The sequence below is a fragment of the Borostomias antarcticus genome (genome assembly GCF_949987555.1).
Source record: "Borostomias antarcticus genome assembly, chromosome: 15".
Taxonomy (NCBI): domain Eukaryota; kingdom Metazoa; phylum Chordata; class Actinopteri; order Stomiiformes; family Stomiidae; genus Borostomias; species Borostomias antarcticus.
This window is the reverse complement of record NC_140248.1, coordinates 8,898,734-8,921,233: the sequence shown is the minus strand read 5'-3', so window position 1 is coordinate 8,921,233 and position 22,500 is coordinate 8,898,734. Positions and strand designations below refer to the sequence as shown.

The window sequence follows — 22,500 nt, the reverse complement described above, 5'->3', positions numbered from 1 at the left end:
CCTCCCGGTGGTTCTGTGTGGGCCAGACGCTCACGTTCACTAGGGCACCAAGACCCAGGCCTTACCCTTCCTGTCAAGAAGAGACAACACAGCCTGTGTGTGTGTGTGTGTGTGTGTGTGTGTGTGTGTGTGTGTGTGTGTGTGTGTGTGTGTGTGTGTGTGTGTGTGTGTGTGTGTGTGTGTGTGTACTTGGGTGGCCCCAGAGCGACCTGGCTTTTCCCTGCTTATTTGCCTGTGCCTCTCTCCAATTCCCCAGTGAGCAGTCTTATCCCTGTATAAACTGAGTCAGTCTGACTGATAGAAATCACCTTAGAGAGACCAGGGTGTGTCTGTGTCTGTGTCTGTGTGTGTGTGTGTGTGTGTGTGTGTGTGTGTGTGTGTGTGTGTGTGTGTGTGTGTGTGTGTGTGTGTGTGTGTGTGTGTGTGTGTGTGTGTGTGTGTGTGTGTGTGTGTGTGTGTGTGTGTGCGTGCGTGCGTTCGTGCATGCGTAAGAAAGGTCCCCAAAGGCAGTTCATTCTTCTTGTTTTTGTTCATGCACTTGTCATTGGCCACCCTTCAGTGTCCATCCAGACGGGCAGACCTGGTCCTCTGTTGGGGTTCCTTCTGAACTTTCTCATCTCGGTCACAAACAGATGGTTCTGTATGGTGAATGGAAGCTTAAGCCTCAGTCATCAGTAGTAGAGAGAGAGAGAGTGAGAGAGAGAGTGAGAGAGAGAGTGAGAGAGAGAGTGAGAGAGCAAGAGGGAGAGGGAGAGTAAAAAAGAAAGGTTACATTTCATGGACTGTTGTCCGTCTTAGTCATTATCTCGACAGGCTCTTCCTGTTGTCAGTGTTTTCATTTTCAATTTGACAAAAGGCTAGACTAGAGGAGAATGAAAATGAAATGTTGATCACATTACCACAATCCATTTTCCGAAGTAAAGCTCACGCTTAAAATGCATTTTCACGTTTTACTTACATTTCAAAAGTTGAACGTGATGGCTTCAAAACATATTTTTAAATTGTTCCCTTGTGCTGACAAACTCGTCCCGGTTAGTTTCAAATAATTTTCAGTAGTTATTATTTTCATTTTAACCCTCTTTGAACAGTCTGTCTTCTTCCTGTTTACATGGCAGCCATTGCTAGCGCTGGGTAGAGAATCTAGCATAGGTGGATTAGAGAATATAGCGCAGGAGTTCAAATTCAAAGGACGAGTTTGTCAGCGCAACGAGGGAACAATTAAAAAAAAAAAAAGAAGTTTTAAAGCCATCATGTTCAACTTTTGAAATGTAAGTAAAACACGAAAATGCAAAAATATTTTTTAACATGAGCTTTACTTCGGAAAATGGATTGCGGTAATGTGATACTGTATACGTTGGGTGACTAGTTTAAGGAGATCAAATCCTATTTAGACTGGTATGGTCCTTTAAATTTACCCTCAAATGTCATTTGGTTATCAAACTCCTCTTCTCCCTCCACTCTGTCCACTTAGAAGTGTTTTCTCCACTGACTACACCCAGCATAGATCGTGTAGCTTATTTGAGTAGTAGTTTTGTTTATTTGTTGTTTTGACTGCTCTGTGTCGCCTTGAATGTTTGTGTCACCGAGCTGGTACATAATGAAATGTCATTACTGCTATCTCTGATGGCCAGGATTCTCTCTCTCTCTCTCTCTCTGTCTTTCTCCTTCCCTCCCTCCCTCCCTCCCTCCCTCCCTCCCTCTCTCTCCCTCTCCCTCTCTCTCAGACTCAGTAGTCTGTGTGGCGTCTGCGTGTTTGCGGTGTCATCACTTCGCCGTAGCCTAATCGGCGTTTGTTTGGCCAAGGCCGTCCACGCCAGACTGACAACAAACAGTCCCTGACTCTCTGGAGCCCTGTCCTCTTCAGGCCAGCGGCAGCCTGGGACACGGCTGGGCTACCTGCAAGAGCTCGCTAGCTTTACCAGACACAGGAAGCAGCCCAGCATGCTGAGTCACTGATCCCCTTCCTTTCCCATGAAGTAGGAAGCAGGGATTCTGGAAAATGACAGTGACAGATGTTCCTGGAAGTGAGGAAATTTCTAAGAGCAGTTTTGAACTTGCTTGGACTTGTCATTTGGGGGCCTTCCTTTCTCTTTTATTTTGGTTCAGTATTATCAGGGAGCTCCATCTCTGTTCTTATAGTGGTCGAGTAGCTCCTCACTACCCTAGCGGGAGTCTTGTTGACAGCCCCCAGCCACACACACACACACACACACACACACACACACACACACACACACACACACACACACACATGCTGTGTAAATGGTGTGCGTCAGCATCCGCCTCCTGTTGAAGGAGATGAAACAGTCAGATTTCTTAGGAAACAGATACCCTGCACTGCCAAATTCCTTGTGGACAGATCTGCATCCATTTAAAAAATAAAAATAAATAAAAGTCATCTTAACCCACTATAACTTCGCCATTTGAAAATGCGGTTGCTCTTCACATTCACCGCCGAGAGCTCGCTGTGCTGTGCTGTACGTCAGGCAGCGCCCGGATGACCTTTCACTGTCCGTTCCACTGCTGTGGTCCGACGAGGCGGTAAAGAGCACAGAGGCTCTGGAGCTGTGCTAGGAGCTGACCGGTGAGGAGAGGAGAGGCCTCTCCATACGTAACCTCCCCTGGTCCCCGGCCAAGCCCGCAGGCCCTGTGTGAACTGAGGCTGACGCTAGCTGCTAGCAGGGCTGGCTCTGTAGCCCTGCGTCAACACCAACGCACGCTCACACACAGCCTGGTGCTACGCACAGCGCCGATAAACCGTTAACCGCCGTGGTCTGTTTACGGTAACAAGTGTGTGTGGGAGCCGTGTAGACAGCAGCTTGCCTGCTCGTGTCAGCACGGGTCAGAGGGAGATGACCGGCTCTGTAGACGGTCAACTGCACGTCACGAGTGGTGAGAGACACATTAGTTATCAGCCATGTCAGCAGCCAGTTATAATATTATATTATAACATTGTTATTAACACCACATGGAAGAATACTAGACAGTGGATATTATCTACAGGGCGGAGTCACACACATGTTCAATAGCGTGAACAGTTCACAGTTCATTCCAATGCAGTAACCTTGGCCGGCTACGTTGGCGTGTTCCTCTGGCCAGACGGGGGGGCAGTGCCAGTCTTTGATCCCCGTCTATGACTTCCTCTCCACGGGTTCCAGGGGAGATTGTCCTTTTCCTTCCCAGGCTCCGCCTCTGACTGTGGGGGGCGCTCACCACTCTAATCACGAGGGCTGTGGACCGGCCAGGCCAGCAGGGTGGCTGTACGGAGATGAGCTGATTAGACCGGGGGTCCTGGCTTTGGTGGTTGTTGTTGGTGGTGGTGGTGGTTGCTCAAAAAAGCAGGAAACCTCTCCCTTGTTTAGAAGTCTCTGATATCAATCAGACTCTCTAAATTAGATTTCACGGTATTAGCGTTATTAGCGCGGTAATAGGCCAGCCTAATGATTACAGCATTAGCTGTAGTTATAGCAGTTGGTGCTGCATCCATTTCAGCTCCAGCTCCCGTTTGCTGTTATACCACCAGCATACGATTGGCCAATAGCCAGACTGATGGTTGTTTACCTAAAGTATTGACGCCAGACATTCCTTCCCTGTGAGTGCGGTATGCTACAGCAGTGAGACAGACGCGTAAACACCACGGCGGGTAACAAGCTCTGAATGCTATTGTTCTACCGCTTTCACAACCGCATGGCTGTAAATAATGGGAGCCATTATTCTTCACTTCCTGGATTCCCAACCAGGCCCACTCAACTGGGCCCCTCTGCCGCCACTCATTAGCCTGATGATGATGATGATGATGTAATTGTTTTCATCTGGCCTGAAATGTCCCCCAGATCCCTGTAGAGCCCCCCCAGGACACCCCCAGGCTCTGCTTCTTCACCTGTCAGTCCTCTGAGAGATGAGGTAACGGTCACCCTGGCACCCCCAGGTTCCTCGCTCAGGGCAGAGGGCAAAAGGGAGGGGGGGGGGGTTAAATGAAATACCTTCCCCCTGACGAAACATCTGTCTCACTCTGTAGGGCCAGGCTAGGAGCCATACCACAGTCCAAACGAGCTGGCTGGACCAGGGGTTTTAATATAGAGGTGCACTGCAGAACAAAAACATTCCCTGTCTAACTTGTTCTCTGGTGTGTCTCCCAGACGTTCAATATTTCCAAACATCCCCCTGTTCAAAGCATTCTGTCTCATAAAATCCTATCTGATCAACCTTAAAAGAGCCCCTGGCAGGAACAGAACATGGTTGTGTTGCCTGCTAAACTAGATGGCTGCTCGGCTGTTTATGCTCCTTCCAAAGAGGTGTGTGTGTGTGTGTCTGTGTCTGTGTGTGTGTGTGTGTGTGTGTGTGTGTGTGTGTGTGTGTGCGTGTGCGTGTGCGTGTGTGCGTGCTTGTGGGGCGGTGAGGGGATGACAGGCCGGGAGAGGGGGGTGGTTTGTTACCATGGTCCAGTACAAAAGTCTATTTCAGGCTTTGAATTATGTAATGTGCTGCACAATAGACGAGATGCGAAACACAACCAAACGGGTAGCGGCAGAATGTACAGTATGGCGTACGGACGCGGAGTGGACAGAGCAGCGCTGGGTGTCGGGGGGGCATGGTGACACGGAGAGGGCAGGGGTAACTGACCACATGTGCAGTAGGGAGGGAAGAAATTACACTTGCTTCACAGTCATAACTGAACATCTGGGTGTTTACTGCACATTAATATGGTCTGTTTGTTTTCAGAAGATGGGTTCGAAATTGCTTTTCGAAGATAATCAAAGTTCGCGTGTGAAGCAGTCCGTCTGTGCGCAGTCACGTTCGTGAAATGAGATTTATCGGCACGGTCCGACAGCGGCCGCGAGGATCTCGGGTTGGGCTGGTAACCCTGCCAGCGTCTGCCCCTCTCCCTGCCGGTAACCCGATCTGGTGTTTACGCTCGGCGAGGGAAGGGCTCCTGGAGAGAGAGGCCAGCGCGGCTCCGGGGGAAGGCAGGCCACCAGGGAGGGAGGGAGGGAGGGCCGCAACGCCAGACCTCACATGGAACACATTACGCTTCACCCGCCGCTAATCCCACCATTAGCTTCGAAGTATTGATTAACAGTGTTTCCAGAGTTACTTGGAGAGAGAGAAGGAGGGAGAGAGAGAGAAAATAAGAGAGAGATAAGCAGAGGGACGTCGCACCGTGTCAGATTCAGGGTTGAGCTGCAGATCAGCCAGAGGAGCGTGCCCCTCTGACAGGGCTAATGTTGTTGACGTTTGGATTTGGGTCTCTGCAGCCGAGCATTAACAGGATGTATGGCTACATTTGGAGGGCTAGGGAGGGAGTTTATTGATTTTCCCCGGGGGGGGAGTTTCACCTGGTTATAGATGGTGTTTGTTCCCAGTGTGGGGGAATTGATGGCCTCCCCACACGGTGATGGGGTGTTGACCTTCTCATTGACGGCTTAATGGTTGGTCAGCGTCACCAGTGGAAGGTGGTCCAGCAGGTTAATTGAATATGACCCAGTCTTCTGGGGCGGGATGGGACGGTTGATGAACACTGATGATGGTGTGTGTGTGTGTGTGTGTGCGTGTGCGTGTGTCTCGTCTTACAGTACCTGTAACCTTTCTTTGGTTCTGTAGAACAGCTATGGTTTAATAGAACATTCTCCAACAGACTCCTCCCCAGTCTGGTAGCACCACCCTCGGTCGGTCCCCAGGGGCCAGTGGCCCCTCGAACCCGGACACAGACACATCTAGTTACCCTGCTGACTGCATCGTTAGGCTGTAGCAGGTGGGCCAGCCTCCCGGGAAACGCCTCAGCCCTGGCCAGGAAGTAGGTCACAGCGCACAGTGAGATCACACCTACCAGGAGGTGAGGGTACAGAACCGAGAACGTGGCTCCTGAGCACGGCTTTCACTCCAGAGCTGAAAACAGCCGTTGATTCGTTCATCACAGCTTCACTTGGAGCTTTTTCCGCGGGCGTTGGCATCCATTTTCATACGACTGTGACCAATCCACCTAGGCTACAGTACTCCCCCCCGTGACTTGGGATACCCTATACGGCTCTCCTCATCAACCACCCTGGCGAGCCTCCATCCTGCTTCCTCGAGGGCTGCGAGGCCCCTCACAGTGTTGAGTTCATCCCTACCATGCCCCTCCTTCCTCTTCCCCTAGCTGGTCCCCCCTGGTGACTGCATGCCTGTGGTTCCGTGACAGATTGACGGGGGGGGTAAGAGAGTATGGGTTGGGGGTTGGGAGTGGGGGGGGTCGACAGGTTACTGGGTCGCTGTGGTAGGGAGCCTTTTTTCAGGTCAGCGGTGCATTATTGAAACAGTGTCTGTATGTGTGTGTGCGTGTGTGCCCGTGTGTGTGTGTGTGTGTGTGTGTGCGTTGCGGGGGACCTGCTCCTCAGGAGGCCGCTCTCCATCCTACATCTCTGAACAGGGGCTTCCTCCCTGGGGGGGTAGAGGAATGTGGGTCAGGCCCTGTCTGCAGCGTAGGCTACACACACGCATATACACAAAACGACACACACACTAAAACTTGTTTTCACTCATGCATGTACACACACACACACACACATACACACACACACGGTGTGGCACACTGCTGCTCCTGGAGAGCTCAGCTGGAGCATGCACAATCTCTAGCAGTGAGTCTATGAATTAAAAATGGCCGCCATGTTCACCATGCTGTTCACTTGAGCCAGCAGCACCACTGAGGTGTGTCAGGTAGGAAGATAGTTTCCATTCCTCTGTCATTGCCTCTGTTTGCTCTTGCATCGCTCCATCTCTCTCCCTCTTTCTCTCTCTCTCTCTCTCTCTCAGTACTGCAAATAGCATCTCCATGGTAACGGCCTGATGAAGATGGGGAGGGGGGTGGGGGGGGGGGGGGGCGCAACACCCCCAACCTTTCCTCTACCCATCACTCTCCTCCTCCCTCAAACACAAGGCTCCATGTTAATGATGGAGCTCTCCAGGCTCCCCTTGTTCTCTCTCTCTCCCTCCCTCTCTCTCTCTCTCTCTCCCTCCCTCTCTCTCTCTCTCTCTCCCTCTCTCTCTCTCTCTCCCTCTCTCCCCCTCTCTCCTTTTGTTCTAAGAGATTTAAGTCGTGATGGAGCGGTTAATCTGAGATATGCCCTCCACCACTTAGATGAAAGAAGGGAAGGATGAGTTTTTGAACACCCCCCTATGGGCCCTGCACCCTGGGGTTCCCCACATGAAAGAACCCCCCCCCCCTTAAAAGTGAAGCTGGGGGGCTGTTTAGGGGATTATTTATAGAGGCGACCATGCTGTGTATTAAACCTGATCGAATTATCCGCTCAGACTATGACTCATGGCTATCTGTGTCACCCAGCTGCCACATCGACCAATCACGAACCTCCGCAACCGCCCCACGCCTACCTGTCTTGTGCACGCACGCACACACACACACACACACACACACACACACACACACACACACACACACACACACACACAAACCGGATCTACAGTGCATTGTCATTCTTTATGAGAACCAACCTGTCTACTTTCATCAGGGTTCATCATGTGTTATGACCCAGCGTAATCATGTTAATGTCACTGTCCAGCTGCCTCACTACCGAGTCCAGACTGGCCAGACCGGTTCTGTTGTGTCACGTGTCACTGCATGGGCAGGTGGTGGACAAGCTCTGTCAATGGAGGACACACACACACACACACACACACACACACACACACACACACACACACACACACACACACACAGGGGTTGGTTGAGTGGTAACTGTGATCGTCACTGCCATAGGGGCACACTGGGTCTCAACATACAAACACACACACACACCAGTATCCATGACACTACACTATACTAATAAACTGTATACACTAATCTCTACACATTCATCTCTCACCAACGCAATGCCCATCTGCATTCACCAACATTAATAAAGAGACACCATTTGGCTACTCTATGGAGGAGGAGGTGACTTCCCAGTTATATCTGTACCTGGATTTCATGGATAATTAACTGATAATTAGCATAATGCCCCCTTGGGAACAATTAGCATCTCACACAGACACACAGACTCATCTAATCTGTTCCTGTTTCAAAGGTTATTCAAGGCTGTTTCAGACACACTGGGAATAGAACTCTGAAAGTCAGGTGTATCAGTGAGGTGTTCCAAGCAGACTGTGAGGCCAGGCACAGACCTAGTTTAGACCTCGCTCTCTCTCTCTCTCTCTCTCTCTCCTTCTCTCTCTCTCTGTTTCTCTCTCTCTGTTATATGGAGCAGCTTTATGGAGGGCCGTGCCACCCTGCCCATCTATAATTAAGAGAAAAGACTGGTAATGATGTCAGAGCTCAGGCACTCAGGGCCAGGCTGTATGCTCCTTCTCTCCTCTCTCTCTTTTTCTCTCCCTCCCTCTGTCTCCCTCTTTCTCTCTCTCTCTCTCTCCTCTCTCTCTCTCTCTCTCTCTCTCTCCCCCACACATCCCTTTGTCTCACTCTGTTTCTACCTCTCCCTCTCTCCATTCTCCAGGACCTATATCCAGGTCGAAGCCAACCCCTGCTTCTCACACACACACATACACACACACACACACACAAAACATTATCATTGCACAGCACTGTCCTGTTATTATGTCGCGTTTAAATGTCACTCGTGAAGTAAATGGAGGCTGAGGAGTTTGGCTCGGTACAGAAACACATGCTGTGGTTCCTGCAGACCCACAAGGGTTGTTTTATGTGTGCGTGAAGCTGTGTGAATTCTCCCCACTGCTCCTATGCAGACATGTCATTACGTCCATAAATAAGCCATGAGGACACACTACAGGACTGGGTGGGGGGCCTGGATGTGTATAGTAAGTGTGTGTGTGGTTGAGAGTCTGTGCGCGAGTGTGTGTGCGCGTGTGTGTGCGCAAGAATGATGGTCATTCATGCGATGTGAAGTGCTGGACTCTACATGAACTGCCCACAGCAGTGCTGAAACATGAATGTTTGAACCTGTCCCTCCATTGCACTTTGGCTTACTGATACCGCTGGCTAGGAGACAACGTTGTCACACACGCACGCGCCCACACACAGCACCGTGCACGTCACCTGACAGGGCTGCTGGGATTTCGCATCGGCGTTTCTTTGTGTACCGCGAACCTTGAAAGAGACCATACTTTTAACGTGGAAATCTTTTTGTTTTCCCCGGCTTTTTAATGATGACAGCGGGAGCGTTGGTAACCCTCGCCGAGCTCTGACGAGAACTCAGACAGGCAGCCTTTGAGACGACGCAGGGGGTAAATAACTACACGTCACCCTGAGACGGGGGGCTGACGGCCGAGGCGCTGGGGTGATGCGCTTCCTCTCGCCATGGTGTTGTCAGGTTGATCAGGCCTTGGGGGGGGGGGGGGGGGGGGGGGGGAGACGGTTGAAAGAGGGCCTGTCTGTCTGTCTGTCTGTCTGTCTGTCTGTCAGTCAGCTCGCTCCACCTTCTCTATGTGTCTGGCCTCTAATGAGAGCTCCTGGCTCCATATGACAGCGAAGGAGACACACACACACACACACATACACACAGCATCCTGCTTTTGACTGGCAGACTCAGAAAAGTCCAATTCATGGTCTAATTCACTGTAGAGGATTTAAACCGGATTTGAATTTTGCCTCCGTACTCATAGCATTGAGTTTGTTAAGTGTGATAGATGACATTCCTATAATAATGTTTTATTAGTGCTTTTTAATGAATAGTTCTTACATTAGTGCAGTGATACAGTATATTATAGGGAGAGGCTGGGGTTTTGTCACTGTTTTTCACGTGCTGTTGTGATTCTCCTTCCCAAAAATGTGTAGTAACCCCGTCTCTCCCTGTCACCCCCACCTCCCCTCCCACTAAATATCAGTTTTCCCAGACATTCTTTCCCAGAAATGACGCACATGAGTGTGCATGTCTCATGCTTAAAATTCTAGTTAAAAATACCCTGGCAAAGAGTCACTGTGTGAGCAGCGCAGGCATGCCTCTCGTACTGCAGTCAGATTTTGATCGCCTCAGCGTTATCTAAACGCCAGACAGAGACGCACGGACCCGCAGAAGGCCCCCCCACCGCCCACCCACCCCCCATCAGCCTGTACACACCCAGCAGGGGCGCCGGTTTGTTGGCCCGGTCCGACCGACCACAGTGTTCCACGCCGTTAACATGGGGTTGACTGTGTATTTTTGGTTTGTTGTGTATTGAGTTTTTCTGTGGACCCCTGGAAGAGTAGCTGTTAGCATTTGTAACCGCTAGCGGGGATCCTAATAAACTAAACTAAACACAAGCCCCCGCCGCGTCGCGCCGGTCGGCTACGACCCCGTTGAGAGTCAGGTGCTGGAGACCGAGGATGGACAGGAGGCCTTGTTTTGCCTTGTGATAAAGAGCTGAGGCGCAGCCTGTGTGTCGGAGTACAATCAGCTGTGTCTACCGGGCCTGTCTACCGGGCCTGTCTACCGGGCCTGTCTACCGGGCCTGTCTACCGGGTCAACTGTGTCTACCGGACCTGTCTACCGGGCCTGTCTACCGGGCCTGTCTACCGGGCCTGTCTACCAGACCTGTCTACCGGGCCTATCTACGGGCCTGTCTACCGGGCCTATCTACGGGCCTGTCTGCGGAGCGTGACTCATCCTCCCGCCACCCGTCAGACGTGTGTCCGTCCGCTCCGGCGTTGCGCTGTTGTTCAGAGTGATAATCATCTACTGTATGGAGGCATTCCTGCGTTTCTACTGGATGAGGAAGCGGGGTATCTGCACCATATCAGTATGACGGTGGCTTGACTGGTGGGCCCTGCGTGTTTGCGCACTGTGGAGGCGGAGCTATCTGAAGGTAGCGGTCGACCTCAGACAGCAGGTCTGCGGCGCTGAGCGTGACCTGAATCACTGCCGCCCTATGAGGAGAGACAGACTGTCTGTCTGAGTGAGTGTTGTGGCGTGCGATGCAGGCTTCAGACAACATCTCTCCCCTCTATAAATGGACAGAGGACCCAGACGGAGTATGAAAAGCTCTCCCCTGCTCATATCGACCCATCGCACACAGAAATATTCTGCTTAAAAGCAGGCGGCGGAGCAGGCAACCCCCCCCCCCCCCCCCCCCCCGGACGCAGGATGGCGATTGGCTCCCCTGTCCCCAGAGCGGTCGCGTCTGAGTGATTTCCTGACGTGGGCAGACAGCTCGGGGAGGAGGAGGGTGAAGGGTTAACCAGCGTGGCGGAAACACTGCGGGTCAATTAGCCCTACCGTGTCCCTGTAGACGCACGCACGCACACACACACACACACACACAGCGTACATACTGTAATGTGTGGAAGAGTAAGTGAACTGTGGAGGTGTGGAGGAGAAGTCATGGTAACCGGCAGACAGGATGAGATAGAGGAGGAGAAGGAGTGGAGGGAGATTGAGGAGGGGAAGAGAATGTTTTCCGAACGCCCTGTCTTCACTTGAAACGTTCCGCAAACCGGCAGAGAGAACCCTTTTATTGGGGCTCCGTGAAATGAGCTGCCGTTCATCTCGCATGTGGACAGACAGCCTGTCGGTCTCTGTGAGGCTCTGCCCTGCCGTTCTATCAACACTGCCAGCATGTTCCGTACAATTTGTGCTGCTGAGTTCAGATGAGGTCTAAATCTCGCTCTTGTCACATTCTTGTCTCCCTCTCCCCCCTCTCACATTCCCCTCTCCCTACCCTTTGCTCACTTCCTGAATTGGTGAGGAGTTATAGCAAGGGGTTGACAAGGGCAAGACTCGGTTAGACAGACAGAGTGGAGATTGTCGTCATTGTCATCTCTCTCTCTCTCTTTCTCTCTTTCTCTCTCTCTCTCTCTCCCGCTCCCTCCCTCCCTCCCTCCTCTCTGTGGAGGTGTGTTCACATCTGGAGAAACAGGGCTGGTTGGTGAAGGCTGCTGCTCACTCTCTCTCCCCCTCCTCCTCCTGCTCCAGGCTCCCTCCCTCTCTCCCTCTCTCCCTCCCTCTCTCTCCCTCTCTCTCTCTCTCTCTGTGCCTGTGTTTGCGTTGCTGGGAATCAGATAGTGAGCTGAGGAGATGCTGGCAGCTGACTGTGGAATGAGCTTGAGAGACCAGAGAGGGACCAGTGAGGAATTCTCAGGCTCCAGTAGCAGGACAGATATGGCAGGATCCTCGGTTCTGACGGACTGAAGCAGAACCTTCTTCTCTAACCTCCGCAGTCTTCCTCCCTTCCTCACAATTTTACCGTTTTTTTTGTGTGTTTTTTTTGTTTTTTATAAGAACCCCAACTGAAGACCTTTTTGCCTCTCCAATATTAACAGAGCATTCCAGCCGTGGTAGTGTGTTCTGGTACCGCCGCGAGACTCGTGTTTGGACAGTGCTGCGTCCAGTCAGTTGGGACAGAGCGGAGAGATTACGAGGGGACCCGAGTCCCCCGGTAGAAGCGGCGTGCGTTAACCCCCCCCCCCCGACCCCCGCCACCCCTCCCCTCCCACACCCCCGCGGGGCCCGGAGGCTTGCGGCCGAGAGGCTCGGGGACGATGACGGAGATCATGGTGCCCGACGTGAACCTGAACTCGGTGTGCGAGCGCCTGGAGCAGCACTGCTGTGTCGAGCAGCAGCAGACGACCTCCACCATCAAGAGACACACCAACACCGGGGCCAAGCTGTGGGGCCGCGTACGCAGCAAGCTCCTCAGACAAAAGGTTCAGACCCCCTCTGCTGCTCCCCTCTCTCTAACCCCCCTCTCTCTCTAACCCCCCTCTCTCGGCGGCTTTCTTTGTGTCAGTGTGTGTCCACGGCTTCGCGTGGCGGCTTGTATTTTCTGTCACTGCCATCTGTTTTTCTCTCTCTCTCTCTCTCTCTCTCTCTGTGTTGTCTCTGACCGCGTGTCTCATGTCATGTTTCTGTCATCCCCTCTCCCACGGTCTTTCTCTCCTTCCTCTGAACGTGTGTCACCCTCCCTACTGTCTGGTCCTCCCCGCGCTGTGGTCTGTGGTCACCGCACACATCATCCAGCGACGCCAGCAGCTGCCTGTCATGACGTCTATCAGACGAGTGTGTCACTCAGTGCGTGTGCTGCTCTGGTGGAATTGGGCGGCGGGCCAATTTCACCCCGTAGTGAAATGTTGCGTCACTGTAGAATTGGTGCTGGTTCACACAAACTGGGTATCAAAACCTCATTCCAGTGCTTAGAATGTGTTTGTTCGATTGCTCTGGCCTGTGAGATGCTCCGGTGAGGGATTAGAGAATGCCCCCTCCCCTTTTCTCTCCCTCCTCATCCTCTTCTTCCACGTCTACCGCTCTCCTGTCTTCCTGCTCTCCTCTCAGTGTGAAACCTGCCCACAGAGGCTGATGTTGTGTGTCTGTGTGATACTGTAGCTGGTGGCTTGTCAAGAGAGGCGATGTGGCGTTGCCCAAACTGCTCCCCCTGGTGGTCTGTTTGGAGAAAGATCAAGCTAGCTGTGTTACGCGGAGCCTACTGTAGGTCGGCATTGCGATCATGACCTCACAGTTGTGGTGTGGTGCTGGGCGAGTGGCCTGGTCCTAGGTGTGGATCCTAGAGTCCCTAGAGTGTCGGGGGTTGTAGACAGGGCTTGAAAAGGGGGAGGGTATTTGGCACCCCGGGGTAAGAGTAATTTGCCGGGACATTCCACACTAATAAGAGGGGGCAATTACTGTCACCCCCACAACACACTGAGAAGAAGCATGGTCCACTTTCCTCTTCCAAGTTCCAAGTTGAAATCGGCTGTTTGGGGAATACACACACGCTCACGTGCGTGCCAACATGTACGCACGCGTTCACGCATAGATACGTACACACACACACAGACACACACACACACACACACACGCAAAGAAACAGGCGCACACAGGGCTGCTGTTAAAGGTATACCGGAAACTCGGTCGTGACTCGTGTGGGTGTGAGGGAGAATATTGTCTTTGGGAGATGCTATTTCTGTGCTGAGCTGTCAAGAAGCAGCGATTCTGGGATTCTGTTAAGGTAATAGGCCCTCTGCATAAAGGTGTGACTAATGTGTAGTTTGTGGGTGTGCGTGCGTGTGTGTCCGTCCGTAATCGATAGGAAACTGTTCTCCCTCCACACACACACCCTCTGCTTGGCCAGCACTTTGGGCAGTAATTTATGCGCATAATAAGCTTCCAGGAGGGCAGCGGCGTTGGAACAAAGGACGCAGCTCCCGGGCCATGTGTGTGTTCTGGACGCTGTAGTCCCGGTCTGGCTGGCTCTGATCATACTAAGGCCCCCCCCCCAACGCACCCCAAGCCCCTACTGGCTCTGATGATACTAAGGCCCCCCCCCCAACGCTCCCCAAGCCCCTACTGGCTCTGATGATACTAAGGCCCCCCCCCCAACGCTCCCCAAGCCCCTACTGGCTCTGATGATACTAAGCTCCCCCCCCCAACGCTCCCCAAGCCCCTACTGGCTCTGATGATACTAACGCCCCCCCACCCCAATCCAACCCCCTACTGACACATCCTGTCTGGTAAGACACGGATTACACACAGCTAGGCCCCCGGCTTAACGGCATCGATCTCGCCCTCGCCTCCGACCAGCTAGCGCACCCCAGCCAGGCCCCAGCCCCCCCCTCCCCCCCAGGTGCGTCGCTGTGGTGAGAACCTGCCGTCGAGCGGGGGACACGTCTGTCCGCCTGTCTCTCTGTCATCCCACCAGGACTAAGCGGATGCACGCGGCCGGGCACTTCCATCAGGGAAACATGTCTCACTGTCCTCCCACCGTTCTGTATACGCTGCTTACATACCCGCTGCTGCTAACATCCTCGCCCGCGCATGGGGCCCTGCATAGTCCTCTCCTCTCCCTTCCACTCCCTTTCTCTCTCTTACACACACACACACACACACACACACACACACACACACACACACACTCTTACACTCCCTTTCTCTCTCTTACACACACACACACACCCTTCCACTCCCTTTCTCTCTCTTACGCACACACACACACACACCCTCCCCCTTCCACTCCCTTTCTCTCTCTTTTGCGTGCACACACACACACACACACACACACATACATACATACTGTACACCCTCCCCCTTCCACTCTCTTTCTCTCTCTGGCGCGCGCATACACACACACACACACCCTCTCTCTTCCACTCCCTTTCTCTCTCTTACACACACACACACACACACACACACCCCTGCTCATCATGGCATGCCCTCACACTCTTGCTGCAACTATGAAGTCTCATTCATCCATTTTGAATGAGGCTTTGAAGGCCTTGGGCAGTGGACTGCAGGTCCATGAATGAGAGCACAGTTCCAGCCGGCTCCTTAACCCGGGGTCACAGAGTGTGAATGATCCCCTACGCTGTGTTTATCCTGCAGCGAGGCAGAGGGAGCCTTTGAACTGATGTGGCTGTACGGGCATCTCCGCCATGGCCGCCCTCACTCTTTTTAACGAGGGGCAGAGGAGTCGAGGAAGGAGAGGAAATGTGTGTGTGTGTGTGGGGGGAGTGGGTCTGTGATGTTCAGACTGCAGAATGTTTGTGCTGCTAGAGGAGGAATGAGAGAAGGAAAAGAGAGAGAGAGAGTGTGTGCGTCTCAGGCATACTGCGACGAGTGTGTGTCTCTGTGTGTGTGTCTTATAAAAGAGTGTGTGGAAGGAGGGAGGAGGGCATTGAGTACACAGGAGTCTCTCTCCCAAACCAGCACTGGGTCTAATTAAGACACCATGCAGAGAGAGAGAGAGGAGAGAGAGAGAGGGGGGAGGTGGAGGAGAGGCTTTGGTAGGGCTTAGGCTGGCATAAAGAAGGCTGATCATGACTTCCCTGCTGTCCATGGAGATATGAGAGTGGTATTGCTTACTTAGTAGTCCGCGTTTCTTGTTCTCGGACCTAATGTTCTTTTCCTTAATGTGCTCGGCTGCTGCTCCTCGGTGGACCTCGGTTCTCTTTTCAGAAAGGAGGACAAGAGGAACAAAGGATGAGTCTGCGCTGGCGAAGGCGTGGTAGAGAATACAATATATCCATCACCCCCCTTCCCTCTCTCTCCCCTAATCATACCTCAGCCTGCACAGAATGATGCTGTTCCATTCCGTATGCTGATTAGTGTAGATGACATATCACTGTTTCATCCCCGGTGCCTCTTTAAAGGAACCTAAAATGCCAACCAGCCCCCTAATGGCCTTCTTTATAGGCCACATAAATCTCTGCCCGCTACTGGGGGGGGGTCCAGGCATTTATTAGCCCTCATCTATCCCCTCAAACTGCCTCTCTGATTGGCTAATGAGCTCCAGGGGGGGGCGGGGGGTAGGGGAGCGTCCTCGGGCTAGTGCCCGCGCTGACCCTCTCCCCGCTGGGCCGGGTTCAAACCCGCCGCCCCCGGCTGACGATATGGGCTGAGGGGCGAGGGATAGTCTCGAATCATCCAATTAGTCTCACAGTGTTTAAATGCAGTGGCCTTTGGTATGGCTCATTAGCTGCCCCTCAGTGGGATTAGTTTTAGCGGGAGCGTAGTTTACCAGTCTACCTACTGTAGGCGAAGATGATTACTATGAGACGGCTCGACTGGAACTGTAGGCTCTGTTGCTTGGATGGAGATCCTTGATTCAGGTCGCTGCCTTTACAATGCAGGTCCAAAGGCAATAGTGTTTGTGCTTCCGATAACAAATCACTCTGAATACCCTATTGCTTTCATCACTGCTGACCGCAGTACTGTATGTTCCCATAGCAGAGGCCGATGAAAACCTCTCTCTCTCCCCGAGACCCGACACGAAGGCCATCGGAGGATGTAACCACTGATCCTACGACTTTGAGAACGTTTGGCATTGTGGTTTTAGCGATAGCCGTGTCTCCATGTGAGTGCGCGTATGAGGAGGCGGGAGTTCGCTGGGGTAAACAGGGGGAAGGGTTGAACCTGGGGGAGGGTTCTGGCCTGTGTGGCGCTGTCTCCTGGGTGCTACTTCACAGGACTGACCTCCCTCCTCCCTATCCTCCTCTGGTCTCTCCTCTGGTCAGCGTGAGGCTTGGGAACACTTTCTGGACAGTAGAGTACATTAGAGCCCAGCCCAGAGTCGCCACGGTGGCCTCCTGGTGCTGGCGAGTCCGGATCGCATCACGCCGCTCGTACGTGGAACATCAGCGCTGCTGCTCGCGCGCGCCGCCGCCAGGGGCATGGTTGTGTAAGGAGCCGGGTCTTTAGAGCGCAATATGTTTGCGTGTTTGCTGATGATTGCATCATCAGCGGCTGTTTACCGGCGCATTAATTGGTTAAAAGTACTTCTAAGTACCGTCACAGTGGCTTGTTTTTGTTTACAAGCCACTAACATGCAGAATGTCAGCTAAAAATTTCATAATCATCTTGTTGGTACAAGACTTTCAACAACAACCACTGGGTTAGTTTTTAATCAAATGGAAACCATTAATTCACTTAACTTAGTAATTAAAAGGGTTTGGAACAGAACCAATTAAAATCAGTCACTCACTGAATCAATATTTTATCAAGCTGAGAATAGCCACAGAAAGGTACTGTTCATGGGAACACAAAAGAAATATCAAGAGGAACTAATTAATTCATATCAAAAGTTCAACTTTAATACTTTAATAATTAGTCCTGATTTGAATATTGGTGCTGAAATGGATTAGGTTTCCCATCATGCAACAATTAATTAATTAAGATTGTGTCGGACTCTACGTTTTCATCACGACTCATTCAACTTACAGTACCATATTGTTGTGTTCGCGCACATTCCAGTGCTGAGAAGTTGAACATGGGTACTGTACTGTAAATGTATATACTGTACCATTCAAGTTTGTTCTGTGGTATATATATATATATATATATATATATATATATATATATATAGTTTTTCCGGTCTGAACAGAAGCCATTACTTTGATTCACAGCTTCACATGAATCATTCATCACCCTGCTTCTTTCACTGAAGCCTACAGTGTAGTACCCCCATCCAGTCCACTCCTACAGCGGGGGGATGTGGAGAGCAGGTAGCTGGGCAGGCTCCCTAGCAGGCTGAGGGAGGATGGAGGACCCCCTGGAGGGTTCAGGACAGTTCACCAGGAGCTGTGTTTACAGTAGGAGCGGCCCCAGAGGGACCATTCTATGGCATCTGCTAGTCTACTGCAACTACCTCTACCCTGCACCTCGGTACTCTGGGCCCCATGTACCAGATGAATGAGAGGAAGTGTGTGTGTGCGCGTGTGTGTGTGTGCGTGTTGTAGGCCTTTATGTACAGGATGCACATGTGTTTGTGATGCACCATGTGTTTGATTTACATTGCAAGTGCCTGGGAACACGTGGCAGCCACACACTCACTGGGCTGCAGTCTACTGTTGGCCCGACATTCTGTCTTCCCAGATATCCACCCCCACTCTAGGCTTACTGTGTGTGTGTGTGTGTGTGTGTGTGTGTGTGTGTGTGTGTGTGTGTGTGTGTGTGTGTGTGTGTGTGTGTGTGTGTGTGTGTGTGTGTGTGTGTGTGTGTGTGTGTGTGTGTGTGTGTGTGTGTGTTTCATACATCTGTGTATCTGTGTGTCAGGCGGTGTCAACATGGAGTGTTGGAGGAAGGGACAATTTAACTTCATAGCTGAGCCCCAAAGGACGATCCACAATGCTGTTCACGCACTGCGTATTTGTTTAGAGCCAAAGAGCAGCTGAAAGGACAATGTGTTCCAGTCTAACGCAGCGGCATGCTGACTGCACAGGACACCAGGTTACACACACATCCATAAACCATGCTCTCACATCCATCTTAAATCATGTACATGATGGTCTTTCCAGTCGCAGTGTTTGGGGGAACACAGAGTCTTTGAGGTGGTGAGAGAGTGATGAGATCCTTAATTGGAACCATGTCGGTTGAGGACCTTTCCCATATCCTGCCACCAACCTCTGTCCCCCTCGCGTCTAAACACGCGAATGTGCCGAGCAGACGCAAACAAAGAGTGAAACCGGCACCATGATTCTCCTTTTTGGACCGGTATCAAAAGGCTTTGACCATAACCCCCGCCTCTCCATTCCTCCCAATCTGTCTTCTGTTACCTGCTCTTCCCTTCCCTCTGATTGGCTGCCTGAGCTGTCACTCAGGGACAGGACAATCTCCGCTTTGTCTTCCAAGCCAACTGGGCGCACTCCCAAACCCCCAAGTTGCATTCCGTTTCACAGATGAGCCTTTCTCTGTTCAAGTTCAAAGCAAACCTCTGTCCGTGCATCCTGTCCTGGTGTTCTGGTCCTGGACCGCGGTTCATTGGGTTCAGAAGGTTCAGTATTACTGCAGCAGAGATCTGCTCCATCTGAGTGTGCCCTACACAGTATATACTGTACACAGCAATGCCCTGCTGTAGCGATGCAGTCTGTACTCTCTCTTCATGCAGCTCATTTCTCAGAGGGGGGGAGAGCAGAAACAGGGCAGCTTCCTCCTTGAGTCTTTAATAAAGACAGTTGAGGACTGGAGGTGAGCAGTGCAGCGGTTAAAGGGTTGCTGAGTGTGCTGGCTGCCTTAAAGGGATGTGTTATTATTTTCAGGATCCAATTTTGACTCCATTCATTTTTTTAATATGTATTGTCTAAGTCTTAGACAATACATATTAAAAAAATGAATGGAGTCAAAATTCATTCATGTAGTCGTTATTACAATTACACTCTATGCACTTCTCTTAGACTCTAAGAGAAGTGCATAGAGTGTAATTGTAATAACGAGGGGGGGGGGGGGGGGGGGGGCGGTCAGGGGGAGAGTCCATTTTAGGGGGGGAGCTACAGGAGGTCTCACCAGGGTGTGTACAGTATGTTGGACACTTGCCCAGTTGAGTTCTTGGCAGTAGTAGTTGTATATATCTAAGCAAGTCGCCCAGATATTCCACTGCTTCGCCTGACCTAGTCTACAACCCAAACCCTGCTGGGAAAATTGGCCTCAATTGTAATAGCAGGAGTCCAAGCAACTGATTCAAAAAACTATCTTTTTATTAGGCAATTAATTATCCTAAATTCCCTATGAGATTTTAGGGGTCCTGGCCTAATGTTACGATAAGGGAAGCGTGCTAGCCTTGCACTCGCTCAGCAGTAAATCTCATGTGCTTTCAAGGCGAGCACATAATTAAGGAAGCTCATAATGACATAACTGTGTAATTGTGATACACTGAGAGCTGCTGAATCAGCCTATAAAATGCATTAGCCCACTGGATTAGAATCTCTGCTAGTCAGAGTGGCTCCTGAGTGTGTGTGTGTGTCTCTCTCTGTACAGTGCACTGTACTGTATGCACAGTATGTGCGTGTGTGCAAGCGTGTGCGCGCATGCGCACGTCAGTGTGTGTTCAGTCTGAGTGTGTTCAGTCTAAACTAAGTGGAGAGGTTGAGAGACTAGGGTTAATCTGAGGCAGATGGATAGCTCTGGGCTGTGCATCGTGTCACAGAGCTATTCTCCCAGGGCCTCATGGGAAATGCGGTCCAGCCCTGCCACTGTGTGGGCTGGTAGACTGTAGTTCTCCAGAGACAGCCAAGAGCAAATGGGAAAAGCGCAGCGCCTCTCTCCCTATGGCTTTCTCCTGGAACACTCCGCCTCACCTCACTGCCCACAAGTGTTTGAGCAGGGGCACAGAAAACCTGGCAGGCAACCAAACTACCGGAACGAACAGGCGCTAGATGAACCTGATCTCCACCTACTCTAGGATGGAAGTGAAAGGGATGTTGTATGTCCTTGCGTGCTTTGCCGTTCACGCCATAGTCTAATCTGAATTATCAATGCATGCCTTTCATTGAAGAAGCCTTGTCTGGTTGTCTTGTGTGATGTTTGTTCGTCTAATGTCAATGTGATTCTTGTTAGCTTGAGTGCAGAGAGGTATATTTGATACTTACATGCATTTGCCCTGTGGCAGGTTTGAATGGTCTGTTTCATTATGTGTGAAAGAGGAGCTTTTGTGTGTTTTAATGCAGATAATCCACATCATTAGGCAGGGACAGCCCCCCAGCCCCCAGGCTGGTTTTGGTACAGAGGCTCTACTCAGCCTCATGATGCGCGCACACACACACACACACACACACACACACACACGTGCACATTTGTTCATAGGGAAGGGGCACATTACCCACAGTGCACCGCTGCTGCTTCCACACAGGGGGCAAAGCACATTAACTTTATCACATGTCAGCCTCCCGGAAATTGAATAAGGGGGAGAAAGAGGAATCTGAAGTTCCCAGGGATTTTTGTGCTTTTTAAATATAGACAGGCCTGTCTGGGAATTTCCATCGGGGAGACAAATGGAAAACCCTGTCTTCGTTTTTTTTCACGTAGCGACACAAAATAGACCCCCGGGGTCAGGCGTTGCTGGGTCTCGGGTCGCGGCGTTGTTCTGTTGGCTCTGCACGAAAGTGTAGAGATTGTCGACAGAGCATGTCGGACATGTGGGCCAGGTGGGGAGAGAAACGTAACACGGATGTCTCTGTGTTTGTGTCCCGATAAACAGACCGCTTCCTCTAGTGCAATGAACCCTGGGTAGGCAGAGGGCCAGGTCAGAGAGGGAGAGGGGGAGAGGGAGAGAGGGAGAGAGGGGGAGAGAGAGAGGGAGAGAGAGAGAGAGACTAGTGAAACAGGAAGTAGAGATCAATAAACAAGACAATCTTCAAGGGGTGTCTTTCAGTTTGTGTCTTTGATCCACAGTACTTGAAGTATTTCCTGTGAAGGTCCATATCGTATGTTTTTGATCATTCAACTGCGATCACTCCAACCGTATTATATGTTTTGTGCCAAGCCTTGAAGTGGCATGTGTGTATAGACTAAGACAACGTATACTCAACCGTGGCTCCTTTCTCTCTGTGTCTTTCAGTTGGACCCTCAGGCCGTGCAGTCCAAGAACTGGCACATGGATGTCATTGAGATGAATGGGGTAAGAAGAGAACGTTCTACATCCACCCCAGATCATTCCCTCCTCATTCCATTCCTGGTCCTGTCAGTCATTATACTGTACCTTAAGCCTAGACCAGCGCTGTTGTCCTGTTTTAGTGATAGGGTATTCTAAGGGTGTGTGTTGTGGTTTGGCCAGGGCAGTGTCACATTATCCTTGAGGTTGACCAACTCGGTGATTGCGCCGGAGCACAACGTCTCTAAACAGCTGTGACGTAACGACGCCCCGTCCAATTACACTTGATGAATGATCAAAAGGAAGAACTTGAGCCTTGTATATTCAACTCCTTGGCTGTGTACAGTGATATAGCTTGTTTAAGCGGCATCGTGACTGTGTGACTCGTGTTTTCACAGATCAAAGTGGAGTTCTCCATGAAGTTTACCAGCCGAGACCTGAGTCTGAAGAGAACGCCCTCCAAAAAACAGAGCGGGGTGTTCGGAGTCAAAATCAGCGTGGTGACAAAGTAAGTCAGCCTGGCCAAAATGAAGGCCCCCAGCTGTGTGTGTACAGTCATATTAGCAGAAATCGGCAGGATGGACGGTCCTGATGAGTGTCGGGACTCCCTCCCCCCCCCCCTTTTCCAGGCGCGAGCGCTCCAAGGTGCCTTACATCGTCCGGCAGTGCATTGAGGAGGTGGAGAAGAGGGGCATCGACGAGGTCGGAATCTACAGGATCTCAGGGGTG

The 22,500-nt window shown here is 51.4% G+C and overlaps 1 protein-coding gene across 4 annotated transcripts in view; it reads left to right on the top strand.

The window, feature by feature from the left end:
• The window catches only part of abr (ABR activator of RhoGEF and GTPase), a gene marked incomplete at its 5' end in the record, with an annotated part of 129,567 nt that overhangs the window by 103,349 nt on the left and 3,718 nt on the right, over window positions 1-22,500 (top strand). For 3 of the 4 annotated variants that reach the window (XM_084449436.1, XM_084449437.1, XM_084449438.1), the window contains 3 exons: window positions 21,739-21,798; window positions 22,170-22,279; window positions 22,401-22,500. The exon at window positions 22,401-22,500 is cut by the window's right edge and continues 40 nt beyond it. In XM_084449436.1, the coding sequence (XP_084305562.1) occupies window positions 21,739-21,798; window positions 22,170-22,279; window positions 22,401-22,500 (270 nt within the window). Of the gene's footprint in view, window positions 1-12,460; window positions 12,626-21,738; window positions 21,799-22,169; window positions 22,280-22,400 lie in introns of those variants that run through there. The other variant, XM_084449439.1, reaches the window with a different exon arrangement.